The sequence below is a fragment of the Numida meleagris genome, chromosome 9 (assembly GCF_002078875.1).
Source record: "Numida meleagris isolate 19003 breed g44 Domestic line chromosome 9, NumMel1.0, whole genome shotgun sequence".
Classification (NCBI taxonomy): Eukaryota; Metazoa; Chordata; class Aves; order Galliformes; family Numididae; genus Numida; species Numida meleagris.
In genome coordinates this window covers 18,579,006-18,605,436 of record NC_034417.1, presented here as the reverse complement: position 1 = coordinate 18,605,436, position 26,431 = coordinate 18,579,006, and the positions used below count along the sequence as shown (strand labels likewise).

General features: G+C 46.5%; 3 protein-coding genes and 1 long non-coding RNA gene across 6 annotated transcripts in view; 1 reads left to right on the top strand and 3 right to left on the bottom strand.

Moving 5' to 3' along the window:
• IQCH (IQ motif containing H) overlaps positions 1-671 on the bottom strand; it is a 62,335-nt gene extending 61,664 nt beyond the window's left edge. The window contains exon 1 of the mRNA XM_021406819.1: positions 246-671. The gene's annotated coding sequence lies outside the window, so the exon portion shown is untranslated. The remainder of the gene's footprint in view (positions 1-245) is intronic.
• On the top strand, positions 4-19,304 carry AAGAB (alpha- and gamma-adaptin binding protein). 2 transcript variants are annotated; one of them, XM_021406832.1, is made up of 11 exons: positions 4-136; positions 6,354-6,544; positions 7,443-7,539; positions 8,064-8,153; positions 10,180-10,263; positions 14,042-14,124; positions 14,702-14,795; positions 15,596-15,700; positions 16,239-16,288; positions 16,810-16,901; positions 18,382-19,304. In XM_021406832.1, the coding sequence occupies exons 1-10, from the start codon at positions 61-63 to the stop codon at positions 16,885-16,887; spliced, it is 948 nt and encodes a 315-aa protein (XP_021262507.1). In that variant the 5' UTR covers positions 4-60; the 3' UTR covers positions 16,888-16,901; positions 18,382-19,304. The 2 variants fall into 2 exon arrangements, with proteins under 2 accessions (XP_021262507.1, XP_021262506.1); XM_021406831.1 differs by having other exon boundaries at positions 16,810-19,304.
• Positions 2,961-13,297, bottom strand: LOC110403535. Its single transcript, XR_002441711.1, has 3 exons — positions 12,025-13,297; positions 4,411-4,572; positions 2,961-3,638 (listed from the first exon to the last, which is right to left on the bottom strand). It is a non-coding gene; the product is annotated as an uncharacterized LOC110403535 (long non-coding RNA).
• Positions 20,767-26,431, bottom strand: part of SMAD3 (SMAD family member 3) — a 68,082-nt gene continuing 62,417 nt past the window's right edge. The window contains exon 9 of one of the 2 annotated variants that reach the window (XM_021406829.1): positions 20,767-25,219. In XM_021406829.1, the coding sequence (XP_021262504.1) occupies positions 25,096-25,219 (124 nt within the window). In that variant the 3' untranslated portion in view covers positions 20,767-25,095. The remainder of the gene's footprint in view (positions 25,220-26,431) is intronic. The other variant, XM_021406830.1, reaches the window with a different exon arrangement.

Sequence of the window (26,431 nt, the reverse complement as noted above, 5' to 3'; positions counted from 1 at the left end):
CCTGCCCGCGCGGGGCGGTGGTAGCGGCGGGCGGAAGGGGCGCGGCGGGCGGCGGGCGCCATGGCGGCGGCGGCGGGGCCCTACGCGCTGCTGAGCAGCTGTGACGGCGGCTTCGCGGCCGAGGAGCTCGTCAGACGTGAGTGGGCGGCGGGGGCACGCGGGCGGGAGCGGCCGTGGGTCGTGCCCGCTCCGCGCCCCTCATATCCCCGCAGCCCCCTCCCTACCCCGCCCCCCGAGGATTTTACCTGGTGGTGGGAGGCGCGGCTCGGCTGACGTTGCGCTTTGTGCGCCGACACCGTCCCCGCAGCCGGCGGGAGGGAAAATAGGAACAAGGAAGGCCCCTTCCCCGGTGCTTCGCTCCAGCCCTTTGCTCTTGGGTTCGCGTGCTCTGCCCCGCGCTTCGCCTGGGCTGAACGAGCGTCTCGCAGCTGAGCGTTACCGAGTGCCGTGGATCGGAGCACAGCTCGGCTGCTGGCCTGCACAGAAACGAACCCGCGGGGCCCAGAGCAGCACCCGGAGCACAGGGCCAGCAGCAGCACCCCGAGCGCTGCCCCGCTGCCTGCCCTGCCATTTACACTGTGGGCAGAGAATACCTTCAGCCTCCGGGGGTGTAGGGCTTCTGAAACTCCTGGTGGGCCCGAGCTCCTGCTTTGCTTGGGCTTGCGATGATGGCATTTGTTGCTCCAAAAAAATAGGGAGGGGGAAGCTAAAGCGATGTTTCTGCAGTGGTCAGAATTGTGGATCTCACTTCCAAGAGGTGCTTTGAGTCATTCTGTAGGAAGATGTTTTCTTGGGACTCGGTTCCCCTTCTTGCAGCTTGAAAAAGGGAACAGGAGTAAGATCTGAGAGAGAAAACTGTTGGAATTTTTAGCAGTACTAAAGTGAGGGAGATTCCAGGAAGAAGCCGTTTCGACCTCGGTGGTTTTGCTGTTATGGCTTTTTAGGGGATTGCCATAAATCACTTGATGCGCGTTGTGAGATGCGTAGTTCAGCAGTTTGAATGTGAGATGCCATTCAGAGAGGCCTGGACAGGCTGAGCACTGGGCCCAGGTGAAACTCGTGAGGTTCAACAAATCCAAGCACAAGGTCTTGCACCTGGGTCAGAGCAACCCCCACTATCAATCAGTACAAGCTGGGGGTGAAAGGAGAGAGCACAGCCCTGCTGAAGAGGACTTGTGTACTGGGAGTACTGGTGGGGGGCAGCTGCACATGAGCCAGCACTGTGCTCTCACAGCCCAGAAAGCCAAACTTATCCTGGGCTGCATCCAAAGCAGCATGGCCAGCAGCGTGACAGAGGGGATCCTGCCCCTCTGCGCTGGTGAGACCTCACCTGGAGCACTGCATCCAGATGTGGAGTCCTCAGTACAGGTAAGATATGGAGCTGCTGGAGCATGTCCAGTTCTGGGCCACAGAAATGATCCCAGGGATGGAACACCTCCCTGCAAGGACAGGCTGAGAGCTGGGGCTGTGCAGCATGGAGAGGGGAGGGCTCCGGGGGGACCTGGCAGCAGCCTCTCAGTAACCTGATGTAGCTGTAGGTGCCCCTGTTCTTTGGACTAGGTGACCTTTAAGGGTCCCTTCCAACTCAAATGATTCTAAGGAAGGCACACATCTTTTCTAGGTTTGTTGCCTTCTGTTTCAGAAAGATCTTACCTAGGAGCCTGGTAAAGGGGCAGCCCCCAGGGACTTGCCCACTCCATCTTGTTAAGCCATGCTTGCAAACAAGAATGGCAATGTAAGGTCTACAGTCAAAGATTACTTTGTCAGAATAGGTAGGTTGATATTGAATTATTAAGAATTCCATAATTTCTTGTAAAATGTCATTCTTGATTGCTTGTTTGTAAGGAAGGTATAAGCAAAGTGGAAGGAATTGTTCACAGTGCCTGTAGGCGTCCTTTATTTCTTGTAGTGAAATTAAGTAGGTGAAAAAGGAAGGTAAGCCAGAAGCTTTATAGAAATACTGTCTGGTTTGAGAAAGTCTAAAAGCTTAACTTTGGTCAGATTTTATTTTTTTTCCAAGTAGTACTCACATAGGAATGCCTGGGCTTCCACCATTTTCCAGTTTTAAAACAGTCTCACAGATCCTCTTTGCATCCTCTGGTTGGGTTGCTTTAAAAAAAAAAAAGATGTTGTTAATGTTTCTGAAATAAAGCTTAGTGAAGAGAAACACTGGAAGAATCTAAAATGCCTGCTTTGTGTAGCAAGCATCTCAGAGCCAGGAACTTAAGCAAACTCAATCTCAAAAAATGAGATGTTGATGAGGATCAGGTGGCAGTGGCAGCTGCAGTAGATTGGGCTGCAAGCTGTTGGTGGGTCAGGACAAAATGCTGCTGCAGTTCTCAGCACCTGTGCTTTTACAGTGTGCAAGCAGAAACAGCAGCTTGAAGGCATTGGTTGGTGGTGGCTTAGCTTGGTGCTGAGGACAGGAGCCTTACGTTTACACCTCTGAAGCAATGTGATGTTTGATTTGCGATGTTTAGGTTTAAATATGTTCTTAAATACTGTATTGCACGGTAAGAGCCATATAACGGCTGTGGGTTTGGAATCTATAATATGGAGCAAAGACCTTACCTCTGTTCTCACTGCTTTCACCACCGCGTTCCTGGATTTCCCTGGTAGGTTCTCACTGTGGGGAACCTGATTGGTACCTAAAAAGCAGCTGCTAGGAGGCTTCTCTGCTAGGAGGTAGCAAAACCTGCATTCTGCTGCCTGCTTTCCAGGCTGGTTACAAGGCTCTGTACAGTGTGCATACTTGAGTTCTCTTTACAGTTTGTAGGAGTATTTCTTATGTTGTATTCCACCAGGTGGCTCTCAAGGCACAGAATGGGAGCTACGCGCTTTACCTACTAGCAGATCACTGGGGCAGAGGAGAAAACTGAATTGTGCTCTTGCATGCATTCAATCCGAAGCAAGCCAGGAAGAGTGATCAGTACTTAAGAAAAAGATGGAAGGAGAAATTGTAATGATGCTGAAAAAAAGACTAATCCAGTGGCCTTAAGCACAAAAAAATTAAAGTGCTTAATGTCAGGTGGTTGTTAGAGAATGGGGAACACTGCAGCAAGATGGGAGAGGTCTGTGTCTGGTGTTCAGGGAAGCTGTTTCTCATCTCTAATGGTCCTTCTGAAGGAGGAATTTGCTGCCTTGCACTCATCAGGCTCTTAATCCTGTTACGAAAAGAGAATCGATGTTAGGTTTTGCAGTTCTGCCTTGTCCTCTTCCTTGTAAATTAAACAGCTGCTCCGAAGACAAAATCTGTTTGCAAGCCCATGAAATTTAAAGCACAAGTCCAGAGCCTGGCATGACTTGCCCTGCCCAGGGAAGCACCTGCTGCTCCTAAGAGCTTTTCAGCACAAGCATGGGACACCGGTGTGCTCTGTCTTAATTGCCATTCAGCAGTTACTGGTGGGATGTTGGAAACTTCAGTAGCCATGTTCTTTCGCAGCGTGAATTTTTCCGCGCGTGTTTTTAGTTCCTTAATACTGATGCATTTGGAGCCTGCTTGCATTCCTGTCGGCTGGAGAAGCTGCTGGTGCTCCATGGAGCAGTCCCATGGATCTGCCTGCGCTGCCGTCAGCGACTGCGGTGCTTTTCCAGGCCCTTTGGATGGCAAAACGCTGACGCTTCCAATGGCTGGAAAGCTAAAAATTAAAAGGGAGCAGCTCACTGGAGATAAGTTCGACAAGCCACCTCCCTTTGCCATAGTAGTTTTCTGGAAGCTTATTCTGTATCCAAATAAAACATAATGGAGCTTGTTCTGATGAATGTTCTCTAAAATTAGATAGGAAACTATTCTGGCTGGATTTACTTTTTTCCATTAAAACGCAAGCTGCGTTGGGAAGAAACTCCTGGAATCCCAACGTGGCAAATATAATCTTAGGGTTCATTCTAATGTGAAATGTCTCCCTGAGAACTCTGAGCTGCAGGGTGGAGGATTTGGCAGCCTCCAAAGCCCCCACAGTAACGGGTCTAAGCCTGCTGGGGGAGAGGAGTGAGCCATCCCCACAACACCCAGCCTGCAATTAGCTCCGTGCCACAAGTCATCAGGCGGTGCTGCAGTAATTGGTTGCAGCCCCACGTGCTATCCCAGCCCCAGCAAGCTGGAATCCGTGCAGGAAGCTCCTGCACCTTTGGAGCTCAGCGTGCAGCATCCATTTTTAGTGGGAGAGAGCAGTCTCAGGAGGTTGGCAAAATCCCTTTGGGTGAATGTCAGCAACCAGAGGCACAACGGGATGGAAGAGGGCTGCTTCCAGTGCAGGAGCAGTAGCACATGGTGGGAAATGGGACACGTGCTAATTCTTTGAGCAGTGCTTTGAGGCCTAAATTTGTCTATGAGCCCTTTTATAAGAAAAAAAAAAAACACTTAAGTTGACATAAAAGTTCTTTTGGAAAACGTTCTCCTTTTGCACTTACTGATGTGACTTCTGAACACGCTTCCTTTCCTTGCCCTCTGCCGAAGTTTCACTGCTGATTTTCCAAGTGTCAGCAATTCCAGTGGTGACAGACCATCAGAAACATGGTTGTGCCCAAGGTATCAAACAGAAGGGGCCAGTAGAGCTGGTATCCTCCATCTTCCTATTGGAATAGCAGAGCAGAGTCCTTTAGTTTTAACCCACTCCACTTCAGCTGGCAAATTTGTCAGTTGTAGCTCAGCTGAGTGGGAGCTACCTCCACTGGCCCTAACACCCATGGAAAATAAACTCCTGGCCTAGCAGCCATCCGCACATAGTAGATATAAATCCTATTTACCAAAGATACCAAACTAAATTATGCAAAGCGTGGCACTTAATTAGCCATCCTTACAGCTCGTGTTTCATAGCAGAAACTTGCCAAAATGCCTCTATTATACTAGAGCATGCACTTTAAAGCTGTGCACTTCATAAGGTGCCATGCCATCACGTGCTACTGAATTGCTGTGTACTGCTTCAGAGTGAATAAAGTTGCAAAGCAGTGACATTCTTTCAAAGTTACTGATATTCATTTGCTGTTTTGGTAGTCTCTTGTGCACTTACTGGTGAACAGAAGTTTGCAAGCTGGTGCTCTAAGAATACAAAGTTCAGAGTCAGGATTTGTTGGGCATTAACTCAGCAGTGCTGTCCCTGGCCCCAAGGCGCTGTGGCCATCTTGTCCAAGAATAGAATTCTGACTGAAGAGTAGTTGCACTGAAAATTAATGTCATCCAAATTAAGAAAAGAAAAAAAGCTGAACTTTCTCGTACTAGAAAAAAAGTTGTATAAACTTGGCTTTTCTCCTGTAAGAAACCTGGACAGTTTCCCCCCAAAACGTGCCATACCGAGGTCACGTTTCCCCTCAGATTCCCCATGCCATGCTCCTCCCTGCCACAAATCCTCCTGGTTTAGAGCTCTCCTCTGTGCTGCCTTGTGTGCCAGAGCTTAGGCACTGCTTAGCCTGCCCAGGCTTGGAAGTTGCTGCCCTAAAAATCACTGGATCTTTCTGTGGCGACCCTGGCCATGAGCTTTCCTGCCTTTAACTGGCAAGGCACAGATCATTTCAGTTCAGGCTGTTTGGGGAGCGGCGTGCGCTGGCATCTTCAGGAATTGTCTCAATAGCTTAAGGTGTAACCCTTAAAATATTTCAAAGATTCTAAAAAAAACCAACCAAACAAAAAAACACTCCTCTGCTCCCCAGTTGACTTAAGTGACTATATGATTTACTTATAAGACACCCATGACTTTGTTCATCTGGAACAAGATGTTCTGCCCTTCCCAGCAAGGTGCAGATGGGTTGTGCTGCTGCTACCTATAACTCAGCTCCACCAGGTGGCCGTCACGCTACGAGAGTGTTCTGCAAAGGTTGTGCCTGCACACGAGGGGCAGGCAGTGTTTAGACTGCATTCTCCAAGCACTGCCCTGGATTTTAATTGTTGAACTCCTACCTGGAATTTAATGGGCATTACAACTGAGTTCCAGTAACTTGCTTTATTTTCTCATTAGTTACCTTGTGATTTTGGTCACAGTCAAACAGGTTTTTACGTCTGAAGGAACACGCAAGGTTTGCTGGAATGAAGTGTAGGCATTTGCTGCATCCATCCTGTTTATGGGTGGTAAGTTTGGGGCTAGCACTTTAAAAGACGTTTCCAAGATAATTAAAAACACACCTTACTTTGAAAGAGCTTCTGTACCACATGTTTTCTGAAAGCTGGAATTCATCTGAGAGTCATAAACAATGTGATAGAATGAGAAATGGTTTGATTTTTTTCTTTTTTTCCAAAAAGCCTCATTTTGTTACAGCAGGTAAAGATGGCTCAGTATTGGCATTGTACCGAGCTTTTCTAGTTGAATTATTATCTTGATGCCGGTTTGTGTCATTTATCTCGTTCAATTTCTTTTCTCCAGGCATCACAGGAAGAGAGGACCTCACAGAGGGTGCTACGACAACTGGAGGAGTGAACTTTTACCCCTGGACAATAGATAATAAGTATTACTCTGCAGATATTCACCTCTGTGTGGTGCCAAACACAGCTCTTGTTACAGGAGCAATTGCTGAATCTGTGCAGGCGTTTGTGGTGTACTTCGACAGCTCAATAGTAAGCAATAGTAAGATTTCTGCTTTATCTGTATGATGTGGTTGCGTTGTTGTGATAACTGCAGTGTGTGTTCTCTGGGTCTTGTGACCTCCATTCCTTTTAGGCTGTTCTATTAATAGTCAGTAGATCAAAGGTCAGTTATTCCTACCAACATTGGCAGCAGAGACATTTCCTTTCCTTCTGCTGTTTTACTCCGGCTGGAAACAAGGTTTTTTAGTATGTAAATATGCCACTAATATGCCAGTCCTCCTCCAGCCCGTGACCTCCAGCTTTACTCTTACTAAAGTTCTTACTATAACTTACTATAGTTCAGAAAGGCTGCTTGAAGATAGCCAAGAACAAGGAATCCGATTCGAAGCTCTAGTGCCATGATTTTACCTGACATTCTTTCTATAAGGCTGCTGGCAATGAAAACAATGCTTTAGTAAAAGCCAGGAAGATTGAGACAAAAACCAATCTAAATAAGGAATGCTTTTTACTCTGGATGGGGGAGGATGCATACCACACATTCTGCAAAGATACCTAAGATAACTGGCTCAGATTAAACCAGAGCAGAATATAGCTCATCGGCTGCCATAACATCAGCTTGAGGGTGGAAGCTGGAATAGCTAAACATTAAACCTGAGAGCTGCTTCAAATGAAACACTAGTGATTGACACAAAGTGAAAGGCTCTCTAATGTAAATTAAGGTTGTGTAATGAACATTAAACCTACTGCTTTGGACCTTCCCTTCATGTTTAACTCATCTGTAAGGTAAGTGGAGAATCAGAAGGTTGCTTTATATAAATCAACTTCCTTATTTTGTTGATATCAGAGTACAAGTAATGATTAAAAACAAATGTAAGAAATAAAGTATTTCAGGATGTATTCCAAAGAACTTTTTGTTCCCTCCCTTTAGAAATCTGGGCTCGATAGTGTCTCTGAATGGCTTCCCCTGACAGAAGAGTGGCTACCAGAAGTCATGATCTTGGTCTGTAACAGAGTATCTGAAAATGGTATGTTACCTAGGGGTCCAAAACTGACTGCAGATTATTAAGCTTGCAGCACGATGGTTTCTTAAAACATCTGAGTGAGAATGGACTTTGTATTTGATTGAGAAGAGCTAGGTTGCACTCATGACCAAAAAGTCTTAAGCTAGAAATAATTAAAATTGAGTCAGAATTGTACAAGCTTGCTTAAGATGAACTTTGCACATCCCATTCCTCATATACCGGCGTGCAGTACAAGGTAACTTAACAAGGCAGTCTAGCACTTCCACGGAAGTACCTACTGCAAAGCCATTTGATTTTATCATATTTAAAAAAAATTGAAAGGAGTTAGTTTAGTTCAGGGCTTTTGGAATCCAGCTGGAAGTGATTGGAGGACCCAAACCATCTGCTCTGTATTTCCTCCTCCCCACTCCCCATACAATCCAGAACAAGCAAACAACTTTGAGGGAGTAACATTTAGCTGAAAGTTCAACTGCTGATATTAATCTCAGACGTGTATGTTTAGAAGACATTTTGTTTCCCAATTTTAGGTGTTAACAGGCAGAAAGCTCAGGAATGGTGCATCAAGCATGGCTTTGAACTGGTGGAACTTAGCCCTGAGGAACTGCCAGATGAAGATGGTAGGCTTGCTACTCGTTTTAATTTTTATAATGAAAAGACACCACAATATCTTCAAAATGATTGCAAGGGGCATAGCATTGTTTCTGTGCTACGTGATTACACACAGAATGCTCCCAGCTAGTGGGGCTTACTCTCAGCTGTTTAAAGTCAGGAGGAAAAGGTGGTTATTTCCTCCAAGACATTCCATTGGTCTCCTCCCAAATGCAGCTGCTGTTTATATGGCACCTACATAAAAGTCTCAGATCCCTTCTCAGGCACTAATCCTATGACTGCATTGATACATAAGCAGCATTTATGCTCCATTTTAAAATCAGTCTCAAAACAAGAACCAGATAGATGCCCAAGGGCAGGAAAGTCTTGGTCTTCTTGAGTAACACTTAAGAAGTGCTGCACATACCAAGAGTAGACATCCTTCAGTGACATGATGGCTGAGAAGGGTTTGAGTACTGAAACACATTTTAGAGTTGCCTTCACTGTTACACAGGAAGTAAGCCAGTTTCAAAATCACTTGCCTTGTAATTATAACTTGAAAAAACCCATAAAACAGAGTCAGAAGTGTGATGTTCCGCTCTTGAAAAGTGACTGTGCACTTCCTGACAGCCTTATCAGTATCAGCCTTATCTCCGTGATACACAAGTGTTTACATCTTACCACTCCAGAGCTGTAAATGAGGTAACCACCCCCATTTCCATACGGGAGTGGAATAATTCACTAACATTTTCTCCCTTTCAAGTTCAGCAAGTACGGAGCTATTTCAGTCTTTAAAGGAAACATTAGTAACACTAAGGTTTTTTTTCCTGCTGAATAATTGCTGTAAAGAACGAGCTATTTACTATTTAAGTAATAAATAATGGGAATAACAACTCAGGATGTTAATCTTTGGAGTACTAAGATAAATTCTCTCCTGGTCTTTTAACACGGTAGTTGATTCACTGTGACTCATGCATCAGAGGAAATACATTGTACTGAGTAACATATTTACCCTGTAAACATGCTGTACGGATTACAGAAGATAAAGCAGATGTAGTAAACGTACTGGGCTAGTATCTGTGCAGAGATATGGCATTAATGGCAGCTCACTGCAAATGAACAGGGGCTCTTGCTATGACTACACTACCATTTGTGTACTGAGGACAGGAACTCTTAGCTGAGACTCTCAATAATGACCGATGTAAAACTACACAGCACTACCATAGAGGACAGAGTATTTGATCTAAGGGGTTAGACAGCTTAAAATTAATATCTAAAGGCAGTTTCAGTTCTACACCTGTCCCTGAGTCACCCTAGACAAGTTTGATTTTTAAGCAATCACATTTTCCTCTCCAAAGGGCTTTTCTTCCTAATTGCTTTGTGAGACTCGCACAAACATGGGAAGCTGACTAAGCTGAGGAAATGGGAAAACTGACTTTATGTAAAGCAGTGTCAGATCTATTCACTGAGTAAGCTGAAGCCCAAATATTGCTTCCCCCAGTCTTTGAAGTCACCGTAAATTTGCAGGATTACTGGAACACTTTTAATTAGATGTTATGAAGATAGCTTTAGTACAATCATTTTCTTTTTTATGAAGCACTGCCCCTTTTTCCATGGTTATTCTGAAGTTCTTTACTTTCTGAGGGAAGGAGCAGTAATTCTAGCATCTATTTATGCTGTACAGCATTCTGAAAGATCTTGGGGTAAAAGAGTTAGTTTAACAGTGGCTTAAAATCATTATTTAAATATATTATTTGTCAGCATAGGTCCAATGCTAAATACCTAAAGCTCTACTTTGAATTTAGATCTTTCTACAAAAGGATGAGAGCTCACATTTTGGGAGAAGCCTAGAACAAGAGGTGGGGCATTAATCCTAATTTGTTTGGCCTTTCATGAAGCAAAGGCAAGAAATTGGTCCTTCCTAATGAGAGAAGTAATTTATTTCCATTCTGGCAAAATAGGACAGACATTCAGTCACACATCACCTTACTTTCCAGCATGTGATGCTTTTTGGTCTTATTGTTAGGAGTCAAATGTCTTCACATTTCTATTTAGATGACTTTCCGGAGTCCACAGGAGTGAAACGAATTGTACAGGCCTTGAATGCCAACGTCTGGTCAAACGTGGTCATGAAGAATGGTATGTAATACAGATCCTCCCTGCATGAATTCTGAAGGCTGTGAACCCTACAGGGCTTAACATTTTTAGCAAAACTTTTAATGGAGCAGCTACAATGCCACTGCATCAGTATGCAGAGAACTCGAGCACTCTTCCTACATTTACGTGGAACAGGAGGCTGTTCAGTCACATTGTTTTATTGTCCCTTGATACACAGAGAAACTTAGAGGCAGTGGTTAAGATTTAATCCCGTTTCAGTGTTTGTTTCCTCTTGATTTGCTCTCAGATGTCTGTTGAAGGATTTAGATGTATTAGGAGCACTGCAAGAAGGTCTGTCTTCCCTACAGAAAACCCTAGTGCAATAAACTGAAACTGCAGAACTTTCTGAGAACAGCTCAAAAGCAGAGGGCCTGGTTTCCTGCAGGTAGTCCATTGTAAGGCAGAGCTACAGTTTTGGAAAAATTGCTGAAGGATTAGATGTATTAGGAAAGGAAATGCTGTGGCTAGCCCAGATTTAATGCAAGCGTAGATAGTTCTATTTTCTTGAAAGCTTTCATTACCTTTCTAATTACACAGTCTGTTGCAGGAAATGTAGGAAGATGAAACTCTTTTGCAGTGCTTGGCCTTGTACTTTTTCTTTCAAAGTCATCCCACTACCATCCTCCTGAGCTCTGCCTGCTCCCTCAGGTTCAATTTTCCACTGCTGTGGCTTCTTTCTTCCTATCTCTTTTGACAGCATAAGGATTTTGAGTGCCAAGAGGTTTTGTTAGTTCCTATAACTGCAAGATGGTTACTGGGATTCAGGGCAACTAAGAGCTACTAAACTTGGGCCTTCTCAGTATTTCTCATACTGCATCAAAATGAGGCTAAGGTTGGTTCTGGTTTAATGTAACTGTTGTAGAGAGGTAGTCATTTGAGATGGCATGAAGTTAGTCTAGCTGGTACAGGGATGGTTTTCTTAACATTCGACAGATGACACATTATAGAAGAACAGAACTTAGTCACACGTTGAGCCTTTGTTGAGGGAAATTCCTGTACATCACTAGTGCATTCTGCAAAGGTCGAGCTCCTTGAAATCCAGAGTTTTTATCTCCACAGTACAGAAGCACACAGTGCTGCTGCGCGTTACTACAAACCCCTCAGGAAGTGAGCTATATTTGGAAGCTGTTGCAACCAATCTGTGATTTCAAAGGGAAATGGTTGAGCTCATTTTGCTCAAAATAAAACTTTTTACAACCTGTAATATATCTTTTGTTTTCAGCTTCCTCCCGATCCTGGAAACTGGACACTATGTAAATAAAAGCTCAGCTTTTCTGCTGAGTTACCTCTAGCTGCTGCCTATTTAGAATCGTGCTTCACCTGAAATCTTTTCATACAAAGTGGGAGATATTTGTAGTAGCAAAGGTTTGTTAGCATTGCTGAGTGTCACCATCCAGAAAGCCAACGTGACAGCATTGCCTTACTTAAGCTGTTTATATGAGACTAACACACAGAATAGGAGTGACTTCTCTAAACTATGAGCATTAGAGCCATATCATTTTAAAGCACACTACCCTAAACTTGCACACAGTTTCTCTGAAGCTGTGTGTGGCTGCACGCCTGCTAGGAAAGGTCTTGACCTTTTCAGGTTTTCTCTAACCATGAAGTATGTTCATTCTTACACTGATTCAGAAGGTATTAAATACAATTAACTGTAAACGTTTTTGCATCATGTAGTAGCACATACTTTGTGGGTACATAAAGCAGTGTGGTCTCTACTAAAAGGAAAACTAGCAGTCTTACCTGAAAGCTTCCAATTCACTTTCTGGTGGGCTCGCAGCTGTTGGTTCTCCAGTTCTTGGAGCTCTCTTCAACCTAAGAATGAGCTCATTTTCTTGTGCAGCAGAACATAAATAGATCTTCAGTTCACAACTCTCCCACCCCCAAAGGCTGGCGCACTGCTCTGTCCTTAGCTGTCCCTACAAGAGGAAGCCTGGTTACCCACAGCAGAAGGAACAGAAACAACTGACTGTCTTCTGAGGGGGGTTGCTTGGCTGCTTTCCTGCTTAAATATGTGCTGCAGCGATCCCAAGTGAAGCTGGTTACCTAGGGTGGGGCCAGTCATCAGCCTGGCTTCCCTTACAAAGAATTAGCTGGATTTAGTGCGACCACGTAAACTTAATTGCTTAAACACATTTGGAGTTCCAACCTTTTCATTCTGTTTTTTTATATCAGAGTCATAGTAGCTTCAGACAGACTGTGGAAGAACATGAGATAAGGACGGTGGAAAGCATTTTGCTACAGAAGAAGCACCTGTGAATTTCCAAGCCCTGCTCAGAGCACGGCTTACTCGGGCTTTGCCATATTGATGACACCTGTGAAACCACAGAACCTGCATCAGAACGGAGCCATCCCCTATTAGACTAATTTGAGTGAGATCATTTTTGGCTTTCATTCTGTAAGATCACTCTGTCAGACATCACCCGCTTCCTGAATTGCACCCAGAAGTGGAAATAACTTTTACATCCAATAAGAAGAGCTTATAGGAAGGTTTCTTTCGAGGGTGTGACTGGAACCAAGCGCTGTGCCTGCCACCTCCCTAACCACGGACCCAGGAACGAATAGCTGCTCTTTGCAGATCCTTGCTGTAGATGCTTTTCAATTAGACAGTGTTTTGTAATTACCCCAGCTGAGGCTATCTGTGGTGGAGGTGGGGATGGACTGCTGTTACTTTTCTGTATGGGATGATCTCCAATCTTAGCTGTGGAAGAGGGACATGATGAGGTCACCGAATCCGCCCCTCTGCCAGTGTGGGACTGTTCTCTTTCAAGCACATTCTGGGCTGCAGCGCCCGATCTGGCTTCAGATGACTCAGAAATTGGCTGAAGATCGATCCTCACTTTTTCCCCGAAGACAACGCTTTGCTCAGCTTGCTGAAACTTTGGGAAGCTGCTTTGTTTTGGGTTGCAGGTCCCAGCCTTTTATCACTCAGTTGCCTGTTAATAGAGCTGGCAGACTTAGGGGCTTTCATTTTCCTTGCAACTGAACATTTTTGAGGCGATTCATTCGGCTAGACTGATCCACTTCCCCCCAAACCTCTGGCAAGTGACCTGTAAGGGCAGTAAAACTGTACAGCACAGCGCCAATAGAAACAGATGCCTGCTGGGGGGAGGGGGGGGGGAAGAGGACTGGCACAGGACACGCGTCAGCTGAAGTGCACAGCGTAGATTATTGAACAGGAAATGAGGTCTTAGCAATTCTCCAGCTGAGACGTGTTTACATGTATTGTAGATAGCTGATGGCTTTGGTTACGCGTTCGGCTCTTCAAGGTTTGGTATAAATGGGAAGAAAATTTGGCCCGTGGCTAAAAGTGACGTCATCTCAACATGCGAATCCAGAGCTTAGTCATTACTGTCATATTAATTCAGAACACATTAAAGAAAGAAAAAAAAAAGTAACATTAATCTTTCTTCTGGCACAGGTCAGGGTTTCCTGAGTGCAGTGCAATATCTTGATGTTGTTTCTTTTTCAGTTGACTAAAATACTCATATTTTCAGGACCATCTCCTGAGCCCCCTGCATAACTGCAAATATTTGCTGCTCGAGGCGAAGCCAGAAGAAAACATGGCTTAGCAGAAACCCCTAACAGCAGCTACTGCGTGTGCATTTGTGTTCAGAAGTAACATTATAAGAGCAGAGAGTTTAATTTAAAGACGCTGCCTGTGTTGGTGCCCCTTCCCTAAGAAACTGTCTGGTGTCAGCCGCAACTATTTGCAATAGTGCTGCATCTTCTGTCACACTAACTGCTGTTCTGTTTCCAGACAGGACCCAGGGCTTTGGCCTTCTCAGCACGTTAGCAGGTGCGAACTGTAGCATTGGGTCAGAAGAGAACCAAGATGCGGAAGTAAACAGTAATTCCTACTGCTTGTTCTTTGCTCATTCTGTTTCTCGGGTGGCTCTCCCCTGTGCTCATTCTTGCTGTAGAGGTGGTGGTGGGGTCTTTCATTTTTTCTCCTCTCTCGAGGGCTACTGCCCAAGCTGTCAGCGTGGGTTTTCGGGGAAGTCTCTGACAGCTGTAAACTGGTCAGTGTCGTTCCTGGAAGCCGTCCTGAGCCAGCTGCCCTCGGAGCTGCCCCTCGTGGCTGGGAGCTCGCTGTCTTTCAGGACGTTCCCCCATGTTAGCGGGATGCCCGGTGGTCTGGTTTCTCATTCACATCTGAGAACATTATCTTGTGCAAAACAAAAACACGCTGCTTGAAAGTTTTGTTTAAAAAAGGAAACAAACCTATCCTAGCAAACCTAGCTGTGTACGGTGTTGCAGAAGCGTGGCTTTTCGTCATACACGTGGTGCAGGTTTTGCAGTAACAGTTTACAGTAAATAGTAAGATTTTAAAGTTTAAAAAAAGGAAGCGTTTGATCTGCTGCTGGTGCTTTTTAGGGTGCATCACTGAATACTGTAATATCTGCTTGTTTCCTGGCAGTCCAATCCAGCAGCAGCAGACAGAGAAGAACCCCATTTAGCCAACGGAGAGGATGCAGCTAGCACAAACGACCTGCAGATCGACAGCGTTGTAGGTAAGCTTGTTCAGTGCTTGGCAGACATGCTGGAGCAGGCACCTCAGGCTGGAACGGGCCCAGAAAGCCACTGGCTTTCTCTCAGCAAAAAGGCAGAGCCAGGAGAGGCCAATTGTGTAGCATCAGGGGTTCTCCGTGAATAAAAGGGCCCAGCTTTAGAAAGGATAGGGCCCTGCAGTTAGGATCTGCCAGCAGCGCTGCCAGTTGGAAAGGTTCAGATCTGCTTCTCTGAAATTTCCTCACCAGTGTGTGGTTTCTCTTCAGAAACATATTTATATGAACAAATCCTTAAGCATTCTGGGTGAGAGAAAAGTCATGACAACGCGACTTCCCACAGCCTCACTCAGCAGGAGACGCACTGTGTGGGCGAGTCCTGAGGGGCTCGGGTGTCTTGAACTCGAGGCTTTAGATAACTGCTCCGTGCCAGGAGCTGGGACTTCGTAGCACAGGTTGTGTGGGGAGGTCGTCCACAGGCTGGGTGTTGTTAGCTGTGATCTAAACACTTTTAGTTGAGTCCAGGGCTGTTCCTAAACAGACGATTCTATAGGAAGCGAGAAGTCCTAAGTGAACTAAAAATGAACTTAAATGAACGCGGAAGATATTACTGCAATGTAATGTAACAAAGTTCATTACCGCTGTAATGATACCATAAGTCGTCTGTCTGAACAATCAGTAAATTAAATGGGGGGGACACGTTGAGAAGATACTGCTTTTAGCCAGGAGATTGCCACTAAGGCTTTTATGCCCGCTGACAGAACAGAATAACTTACCTGGAACAAACCTCCATGCATTTGTTTCAGATCCCGTGTTAGATACAGACATTCAGGAGCTAGCCAGCCTGACCACGAGAGACGGCGACCTGGAGAACTTTGAAAGGCTGTTTTCCAAGTTGAAGGAGATGAAAGGTACTGTGCTGGGGGGAGAGGCACTGAGCTGCACCCGCCATTCGAATTGCTCAGAGGTGTAGAACCCAGTGGGAGAGCTGGGGAAGTTGTACAAATTCTTCTTCTTCAGGGAATTCAAACCTCCTGAGGTTTTGTACAGGTAGCTGATCCTTTCACTAACTTGGCCTTCATCTTAATAATGCTCTTGAAAGAAGCAGACGCTGCTCTGCTGACTGCTGTCGTGTTGTTTGCGTCCACCGTGGATTAACATTACAGTTTTCCATACACAAACCTGTAACCAGACTTCTTTTCTTTAAGCTCTACAGCGAGTGTGCCAATCTTGCAGCTTTAAAGGCACAAATGTTTGAGATGAAATTCAGTGTGCTCAGAAGCACTGGCTTTCTGGTGTTTGGGAATGACAGTAGCACTTAGTAAATAGGCTTCCTTTTTGTGATCCTAAGCAAGTTTCTTGATAGCCCCCTGAAAACATCTGCAGCAGATTATCTGCCTCCCTTCATGCTCCTGAGTGTGACAACCTAAGTCATGTTCTCTTCTACAGAAAAAGCTGCAACGTTGCCCCATGAACAAAGAAAACTACATGCAGAAAAGGTGAGGTTCTGAAATTAACATCAAAATTACTAAAACACAGTTTTCCTTTCTGAGCTGCGGTTACCTCCTGTAGTATGGCCCACATGTTAAGAGCAGTGAGAACAAACTGCACGGTCCTGAGAAGACTGACCCGTGTCTCCCAAGAACTGAGTAACAAACCCAGAGTTCCAGAACTCCAGAGGAGGCTTTCCCTTCCAGAATTTCTGAAATGAAGACCCTGCAATCACTGGGGGTGTAAGCCAGCTCTCTCTAAAGTCAGTAGAAAAGCTTTGATCTCAAAGAAGATTTAATTATGGTTTAATTAGCCCGAGTTTTCTATCACATACGCCTCCAACGAATTCTAAAAGTGTCTGAATTATTATGCCACCGTGTGACTGAAATTTATGAACTTCAGACAGGATTAGCATGGAGGCTAGAAACATTGACATCAGCTGCGGCTCGGTTTCGTTATGCACGTGGTAAATGCTTTGGTCACAGGAGGAGAATTGCTCTTATTTTCACATCCTTTTTTCTCCTCTTAGGTGGCCAAAGCGTTCTGGATGGCAATTGGAGGAGACAGAGATGAAATTGAAGGTCTCTCCTCGGATGAAGAAAACTGAGGTCTTCTGTAGCTGTAAGCAACAGAGTGATCCTAAGAGTGATCTTTTCCTGCAGTGAGCGTGAATTGCAGAAAGCCCCACTTAGCTTTAGTTGCTCTCTTTGGTTTAAGGATTCCCCATATCGTTGCAATGAGTGACACATCCACAGCACCTTATGGTTCCAGTGGTTTTGTCTGACTGCTCGTCCTCCCTCAGAGAGTTCTGGACAACAACGTATGCAGTTAGAGGAAATAATGGGTTAGTTTACATTTTTCGAATTAACATTTTTATAGTTTCCTCTTTTGAGTTTAAACAAACAATTTTACTACCAGTTATCCTTCTACATATGGCTGCTGGTTGTTAAACAACCACTTAATTCTAAACTCAGCATTTAGATGTAGGTCTGTTTGATGTTTTCGTGCAGCTTTATAGCTGACTTACAAAACAAACCAGATTTCTGTGAGGCATGAAGAGAAAGTTGGTGTGCTGTACCCTATTTGAGATGCTGTGCCAGGGCTGCAGGGTTAATCCTGCTGAGTGCCAGGGCTATTAAAAATGGCCCATGGGCTTTGATTCCTGTTTGCGTTTGTAAGCGTGGGTCCTTCCCTAAGAACTCCAGAGCTGTGCCACACTCCCCAGGTTTCCACGAGAAACCAGATTGGGGATTAAATGCAAGGCAGACTTCTGCTGCTGTTCCAGGCGTGAATTTCCCTGCTCAACCCTTCTGCAGTGCAATGCCTCCAACAGCTGGGAGAACGCACAGACCTTGATGTGGTGAATTCTGTCCTAAATTTCGCATGAGAAAAGCTACGATTTCAACCCCCCTCGTCACCCGGTGTATTTATTACAGACTTATGCTCCCGTGTGTTAATTAGAACGTACCAGAGTACAAGCCTCAAATCGCTGCTTCGTGGTACCAAGGGTTAGAAAAATTCCTTCATCCCTAGAATTGGGATGTTGTCATCTTCTGCACAGTCACACGGTCACAGGGTTTCTGGAGAACGAAGGCACACACAGCACTGGAACACGAAGGAAGGCACAGTGCCATGGTCTGGGGAGGAGAGATGAGAAAAGGTGAACGCCATCCCTCAGCTGAGCCACCAAGGAACCACACCTCCCGCTGGGGCTGCCTGCTGAGCGATTCCTTACCCCTCTGGAAACAGGCAGTGTTAAGCAATCTTATTTTGAAGTTAACTTTTCCAGTGTCTGTTCTTTCAGGTCATGCAGTGTAGTGAGTCTTAGGCAGCGGCTTTCCATCAAATATCCGACAGCTTTAAATTCCAAGAGCACTTTCACAGTGGTTCTTGACATTCATTGCCTGTGCTTTTAAGATGAAGCAGAGCCAGAACAATAGGCTTCTTTGAACACTTCCTGGGTAAAAGCTGAGGCGTTTTCGATTCTAAGGAACAGAACGAAAGCCTCGTGAGTAGTTTGAATAGCATTGCTCATGTAAAGACCGAGCAGTAGCTCCACCACAGCCAAATACATTTTAAAGAAGAAACATTTCTTTTACAGGGACGCTCATACAGAAGGAAGCAGACCTGCTGGGGCTGCTCCTCCCGCCAGGCCTCGCTGTGACTTTGCCCCCTCTTCCCATTCGCTCCTCCTTTCTTTTCTCTCAACACAGAGAGCTGCAGTAAGGAAGTGAAGGTTGTTTCTTCCAAGTAGGGAACAGTTTTCTCTGTTTGCTTCTTGGTAGGTGAAGGTTGGGTGTTTTTCTTTCCTTCTGTGTATTTGTTGTGCAATACAGATGCATGGCACATGTGCAGAGTAAATTAATTGAAGACGGTGGAGAACATAATGCACTCGAATACTTTATAAAAATGATTTTTGTGTGTGTGTTATACATGTGATAGTTTGTTTAAACTGGATGAAATGACAGAAGTTCAGATTTTTTTCCTGTTTCCAAGGTAGGGGCAGATAAATCCCCACAGCTGATGCCTTACCCCAGCAGTCAGGTACCGGCCTGGGCGCACCCAGCCTGCCACAAACTGGCACGACAGACAGGAATGAGAGCGAGCGTTTGAAAGCACAGAGCACGCGTGCACAGCACCAGCGTGCTTTAAGCAGAGAAGTGCAGTGGTGCAGCAGGGGGAGGCATCCACACTGCTGCCAAGACTGGCAAAGGTTTGTACGCGTTTTCATGCAGATCTTGCTGACAGACTGCAGTGTAAATGTGTCCTGGTGGCAGACACATTCCATGCTTTAAGAAAGCATTACTCATCAAGGTAGGAAGTGTGGCTGAGAGATACTGGAAAATAGTTTTAATGATCCCTAAAGATTATTTGTATTGCATTTTTCAGTCCAAGTTTACTTTGCTGGTGGCTTAGGTGTTTTTTATTTCCTGGAGAGGCTTTCTTTCTGGCTGCATCATTTCTTTCCAAAATAGCTGTTACTAAAATGAATAAACGGGGCATTAGTGGAATTGCAAACCTGAAGGTTGTGGTCTTAGTTCCTCTTTGTGTTCTGCAGCATTGTTTAGCAACAAAAGAATTCCTGCCTTGGTTTTACGCCCTTGTGTCTGCGGGCAGGGCGCTCCCAGAGGCGCTGCTGGCCGAGGACTCTCCTGCCTCTGGGCACAGTGCCTGTGTGCTACCCAGCTGCTGTCTGAACTGAAACCTCCGCAGTGCTGATACTTTGGTTTTTTTTGGCTAAGGCTTTGAGGTGTTTCATTTATTATCAAACCTGTATTTTGCTTCAGCTTCCCGTTAACAGTGCAAATGAGAAGGCTTTGGTTCCGAACTCTGTGATATATCCAGGTGGCAGCTAGCAGAACTCACGGCTCCGCGCTGCTTTACTGCCTCGTGCTTGCATTTTGGCAACCCTCGTATAAAACCTGGACAAAACCCTTTTATGACCACATTGTTGGAAAACAGAGTGGAAAAAGTATTCTCGTAAATCCTCTGTTAGGAAAAACAACAAAAAAATCTGAATTTCAGTGAAACCCGAGGAGGAACGTTAGGAGTTCACAGACTCAGATCATAGCGTGCCTTGGCTTCGTTAGCAATGCTATTTGGAGAATGCCCTCTCCGAGGCCAGCTGAATGCCAGCACATACAGAGCCTTTGTTTCCAGCAATGCACGTGACATTACTACCTGCCTCCTGCTGAAATAACTGGGCACAGCCACGGTAATGGGAGCAGCAGGGCCACAGCTGACCAGGGGGATGTGAAGGACTCTGCCACAGGTAAAGCTCAGCTCCCGTTTCATTTCTGACTACAGCAATTGCTAAAGATGCTGCCCTTGAGGGGCAAGGAGAGAACACAGAGCTGTATTAGCAAGGGGCAACCACCAAAATACATCTTGGGAGATGAAGGTAGGAAGGCTTTTCATCTAGGAGCACAGTGCAGCCATGCAGCGGCTTATCTGGGGAGGAAAGCGGTGGAACCTGTCCCTTGAAATCTTTCTCAGGATTTGTCTGGACAAAATCCCAGCTGACTTTACCTAGTGTTGGCAACAGGCCTGGACCAAGCAGGAGGCTGACGGGCCTCCAGCAGTCTCCTCCAGCCACCTCCCCTGTGCTAAGGGCACTGCCTGATTCACAGCCACGGGCAAGCACAGCTCCAGCTCAGCGCCCTGAGCAAAGAGCAGACACGTAGCTACGTCTGACTTCCCAGCAATTCAACAGTCAGTCCTCTCAGCCACAGCGCTCCACTTCTACTCACCTTCAAAACCTATTAGTTAAAAGAACTCGTTGCATTTTTTAAGAGAAGCTACTTCTGGCTTTAAATTCATTAACACGTTGCCCACAGTACGATGACCTTACCCGCAGCTGAGATCTTATGTGCCTTGCTGGAAGCGTCCATCGTGTACCTGCAGATTCTGCTGGCACTGCACTACCTGTGGCTGCAGAACTCCAAATGCTTTCAGCATTTTACAATATCCTTGTTTGCTCGTGAGCCTCAGTTTTCAAATCAAAGTTTATTAAAATGTCAAAAATAGAACTTACAGTTTCACATATGAAATAAGAGGGCATACATAGTACAGGCCTGTAGTAACAAAATAGGCGCATAATGCTCAACAAGCTAAAGCATGTAGGTGACACCACCGCTCGTTAACATACAATCTCAGGTTAAGAAAACCTAAACTACTGCATACATGCTCATACGTATCTATCAAAGGGGAACAGTTCAATCGGGAGTGAAGGAAGTAGGCTGCCTCCGTGGGGAGAGCACGGCGTGCGCCCCAGCAGCAGAGCGGCGCAGACTCCTCTCATATCCACAAACCGGAGGAAACGCGAGGATGAGGATGAACCAAAGCATTTACAGAACGCTGTGCTGTTTTCTTTTTAAAGCCTCGTAAATCTGAAAAGACCTGAAGAACACGACTGAAGGAAGGGCCCATCTGGGAACCTGACTCGTTGCTAAAAAGGTAAAACAACAGCTCGGGTACAGACTCCTGCTGGAGACGTCCTCGTGTTGCCTTCTTTGCCAGCACTTGTTGCCCAGCTCTGAGATGCGTCTCTTGTTCTCACGTCAGTAACTGCCTCGTTAGCAGTCCCAGAAAGGGACACAGGAAAGATTTAACGCTCGGAATTCTGCATTGCCCTTTCTGTTAAAAGTTAAGCATTTGATTCATCTGAATACTCAAGAAAGACAACCTAAATACAAGCATGTACATAATAAAAAACATACGCTGAATTTCTTAACCATACCGCTCCATCAACTACGATATAGTGACTAATTACTTCCCCTCCTAGCTTCCCAGCTTATTTGTGATATCCCACCCCTCCTACCTATCCGGTGCCTTGGAGCACTAGGAAAGCTCACAGATGCTTTGTGACAGGGCTGATGTCCCTCACTGCGCTGTGCTCTTCTCGCTCCTTGTGCTTTTTCTACTTAGCAACAGCACGAGGTGTGGATGCTAACACTTGCTGCTCGAGCTGGAGTCCTGAATATTCTTCGACCTGTAAAGACCTGCACGGTTCGAAGCGTGCCCATGCTGTAGGGGAGGGGAAATGGGGTTGTTTCCCGCTGTCTGAAAGGCCACCTGCAGCCTGCTCGTGGTAACGGGGTACTGGAGCTGTGAGGAAACTGGATGCAATCAGATTTCTCTGTCTTCGTGCGTACACCTGCTGATTCTGGCTACTGCATCAAATGGATAGCACTGGATTAATTCTAAGACAAGCTTAACGCAAAATACACACTGCAATTCAGTTCAATACGTTAATAATAACAATTAAAAAAAAAAAAAAAACTCCACAGTCACATAAAACCACAGGGCCATCAGTGTCATCTGCCAGCAGCCAGGCCCTTGTGTACAGCTACACTAATTAAAAAGAGTCAAAGTTCCTGCTAGTGACTCCACTAGTAATGAAAACGTCTGAAATCCTGGTGAAACGACCCGAGGCCGCCATCGAGGAGATAGATACTCCATCCAGTCGTGTCATCATCTAGGGCAGGCTGACGGCATACACCCGTGCTACATATCAAAGCTACTTCCATAGAGTTTTGGAAAAAAATGTAAAATGAAGACTAAGCCCTGTGTACTTGGGGGCACCGCCAGCGCCGAGCAGCCCCGTGCCCTCTTCCCTTCGGTGCCGGGATCCAGCGCTCGGCAGGGAATTGGCTTTCACCTGCCCACCTCGCTGCTGCTGGGCAAAGTGAAAGGATCATGGCCCCTCCCCGGCCTGCGTGGCACAGGGCTTCCCATTTGGCTTCATAAGGTAACGCTGGAAACCATGAAGCTTTTATGCATTAGTGAGGAGGCGAACAATGGGGAGGAGAGGACATGACTACTTTAGTGAAGACCATCTCTCCGTTTTATCTAATGGCATCGCTAGAGCAGCTTTATGCTTTCCATTGGAAGTCATTTACTGGAGGGATGATGAGGTGGGACTAACCAGAGTTTTTACGCATCATCCAGATCCTGTTTCAAAAGAGGCATCTGTTAACAGCGGTCAGCAACTCGCTGTCCTTCATCAAATTAAACACACAAATCTGGTTTGCAGAGGGAATCCAGGTCCAGTTCTTACTTTGGCTGAGGCGATTCCGTGCAGGCTCTGTATAAAGGCAGGGCTTACTCCAGCTAGTGCCCCGGGTCAGGCTGGGTCCTGCACACACAGGGGGAATGAGCTGTCTGATGCCAGAATTTAAGGTGCTGTTTTGGTCGCTGGTGCACAAGACACCGCAGAGCCCAACTTTTTGATGATTATGGAGATAAAGCAAAGTGGTAAAAAGCGAACGTGCCTTGAAGACGCTCGAGTAGGAAACGTGGGACAATCTTACGGAGCAGATCCTCTCCTCTCTCACTAAAACAGAAAGTCAAATATTTCCACAGAAGTCTGAATAAATTACTCTTTGCAGCTGTTAGAAAGCTGTACCCAAAAGCACGTGCTTCATCAGCCCATGATGACAGACACCCCTACTGAGGCGGCTCAAAGACACTACTTTGTATAGGTGGTCTTCTTGCACAAGTCCACGCAATCAGAGATTTAACTGAGACACACGGCAGAAACAAAAAGTGAAAACGAAGTCCTAGAAAACCTCCAGCGCTATGATACAAGCCGTGCTGCACAGGGAAAGCTCACCCGGGACCCTGCCACCTGCACCACCGCAGCTCACCCAGAGTTCAGAAACAAAACGTCATTTCTGGAAGAAGACTCCTCGGGAGCATCCCTGTGTCTGCCTGGTGAAGCAACACCTCTGCTCTGTGTCCCAGCCGGGTCCTGCTGATGCCTCGGGTCCAAGCCAAGCGGTGGGGCTGAAGGACAGAGCAGATGAGCACATGCAAAGAGCCTCCCTGCCTCCCTGCAGACAGGCGGGCACGAGGGCGATCCTGGAAGTGTTTGAAAGGCGTCACAAGGCACTGAGCCTGGGAGCAGAACGCTCTTCAGGGCCCAGGCCTTCACACAAACCGCCCAGTGTCTCTCGCAGCCTGTCCTTCCCAGAGCCACACGTTGAGTAGATAGAGAAAAACTAATTCCCTAAGAAATTCTGATTATCATTTTCTCCCCTCCCCCTTCTAATATTTTGGCACAAACACGTATGGCATTCAACACAGGTGTAAAGAAGCAAATAACCGGACAGCACTGACAAAGTTATGAGACTTAATTGGCAAACTGGAACCGTAAAAACAAGTGCTAAGGTTTTTTTTTTCCAGTTGTGGAAGTTGTTTGCCACGACAGTTGCTGCAGGGAAAAAAATACTGAGCAGTCTGGAGCATGTATATTTCAAATGAACATTTTATAATACATGGTAATACACTCTCTCCGTTTCTCCAGGTGAGAACACATCTCAGAGCATTTTCGTCAGATGAAGTAAGTTTTTAACTGAGTTTTTTTGGTGCATCTGAGATGTCCTGGTTGCTGCACAGTCACGTCTGACCGTAGCATAACCTATGGAATTGGGTTTTCTGCAAATGGCAGCAAGAGCCATCTCCAGAGCAGACCTGGGCACCGAGTTCACTAAGCCCCTAAGACTTAAGAAGTGGCAGATACCATTCAACACAATGAGAAAATAGAATACAAACTTTCTTTAGTTAATGCACAATAACAAAGGCTTAACTTATCCAGCAAGAGCTCCTCACACTCCCAATGTCTGTCCGTGAGCGGCTCTAGTCAAAAGTTGCCGCAGCAGTGTCAGAAAGAGCCGTGACTTTGGCCTCTGCTTCACGTGAATCCAGTCCGAGACGAGCAGGGCACAGCAGCAGCTTGGGCACAAAGCAAGGTGCTGCCTCTCAGTGAGCTGTGCGGCGTGGAAATCCGTTCCTTTTGGGAGCAGTACTGGGGAATCAGTCCTTGCCTGTGCTTTACGTGCTTCCTTTTCCCCCTACTGCTGCCACCCCAGGGAGAACGGGCGTGCATCTCCATCCATGGATGGGGACAGCAACGCACGAGCAAGAGTCATCCCAAAGACCCATGGCGTGTGTCGGAGACGCTGGGGCTGCGTGGGGCGGATGGGACGTGCCACGGCTGGAGGCACAGCACTGGCTTCTCTCCGCTGAAACAAAGTCATCTTTTATCGTGATAAACTTCAGCTTCATTCTAACTGCAAGGGCCCGCAGCCTTGTAACCAAAGTGCTAACAGTTTCAGTGGAAGTGGCTTCAATGGGTTTAAAAAAAAAAACAAAAAACAACGAAACAAAACCAAGAAAAGCCACTATTTTAGCAGATTCGTTTCTCCTTATCACTTCAGTAACTGGGAATCTCTTCTCTATGTGTTTTGCTAAGGGTTCAGCCAATTCCATTCTCCAGTCTTTGCTCCCCCGCCCGCCCCCAGGAGGTGCTTCCTTAGGAGACGCTGGAACAGCGGATGCTCGGGGAGCCCATCTGCGTGAGCACCTTGTCCAGCCACTGCAGGGGGCCATTGAGGTGCAGCTCAATCCAGCAGGGAGTGCTGGTCACCGTCTGCCGCCTGCCAGGAAAAGGGGTTGGGGAGAGAGGAGAAAAACAGGACATTTAAACGGGACTTGCAAAACTTGACAAATCTGAGAAGGTTTTACAGCTACCGAAGCATTCCTTCCTGCTTAGACAACAGTCTTGCATGTGGGGCCAAAGGAATGTCTCTCCCCTCTTTAACGTGCTTCTGGTTGATGCTGCCAACTTCCTGAAAACCCCCATCTTTTCCCTTTACATCTCCTGTCATCCCAAAGGGAAACTCACGATATCATCTATTTGCTACTGAGACTTCTGGAAGAAGGTGCTTATCTAAGCGATGCTCTCCAGTTTTATTCTGCAGGCCTTGTATCTCCTAGTTAGTTAGCAACTGAAGTATGTCAGATTTCTACGCACGAGGCCAGGATGTTCTCTTTCCACCCCATCTTTGGGTTTTAGCCGGACACAGAGGCGATGGAAGTGATCCCCACTCTCTCTGTGCTGGAGGCACGGACCCAATGCTACGGCCGCACGCAGGGCAGAGAAGCAGAAGTATGGCATTAACAGATGTTTTTTAAGAACCTCAGGAGCTGGTGGCGGTGGGTGGAGAACAGCGGGGGTCAGACCGCCCACAGGGTCACTGCTCCCTGTGCTCCACATCCCGCTGCCACCCAGCACCTCCCATCTGCTGCCCTGTTATTCCCCAGGGCCAGAGCCCACAGAGTGCCTCCAGACAGCAGAGCAGGACGGCAAGGGGAGGACAGGGAGGGATGTGGGACCGAGGCACAGGGCAGGGGGCTCTGCCTGAGGACAGCAGCATTCTCGTTCCAGGCAGAGAGGCAGGGACAGCTGCTACGGAGGAGGAGGATTACAACAAGAGAGAAATAGCCTGGAAACAGCCTTGGTTTACACCCTCGTTTCCCACAGAAGCTGTCCTTGGAATCCGCTTGTGGGAGGGAGAAGCCAAAGTCTGTGGGACCTGGGGAGAAACCGCTGCTGCAATGGGGACCGTGCCCCCTGGGGCTGCCCAGCGCTCCCAGCACCATCCCCATCCCTTTGCAGCAGGGCAGGGGCACAGGGCTCTGCGCAGGGCTCCGCAAGGTTTGGCTGAGGGCTGGAGTGCATCCCAGCAATGCACAGTGTCCCTTGTCCTTGAACTGAGAAAGGAAGCGGCTCCCAAAGGCACCGCACCCATTCCCGAGCAGCGCTGGCACGGACGCAGTGCCCAGAGTGGGCGTGTGGGCAGGGCTCA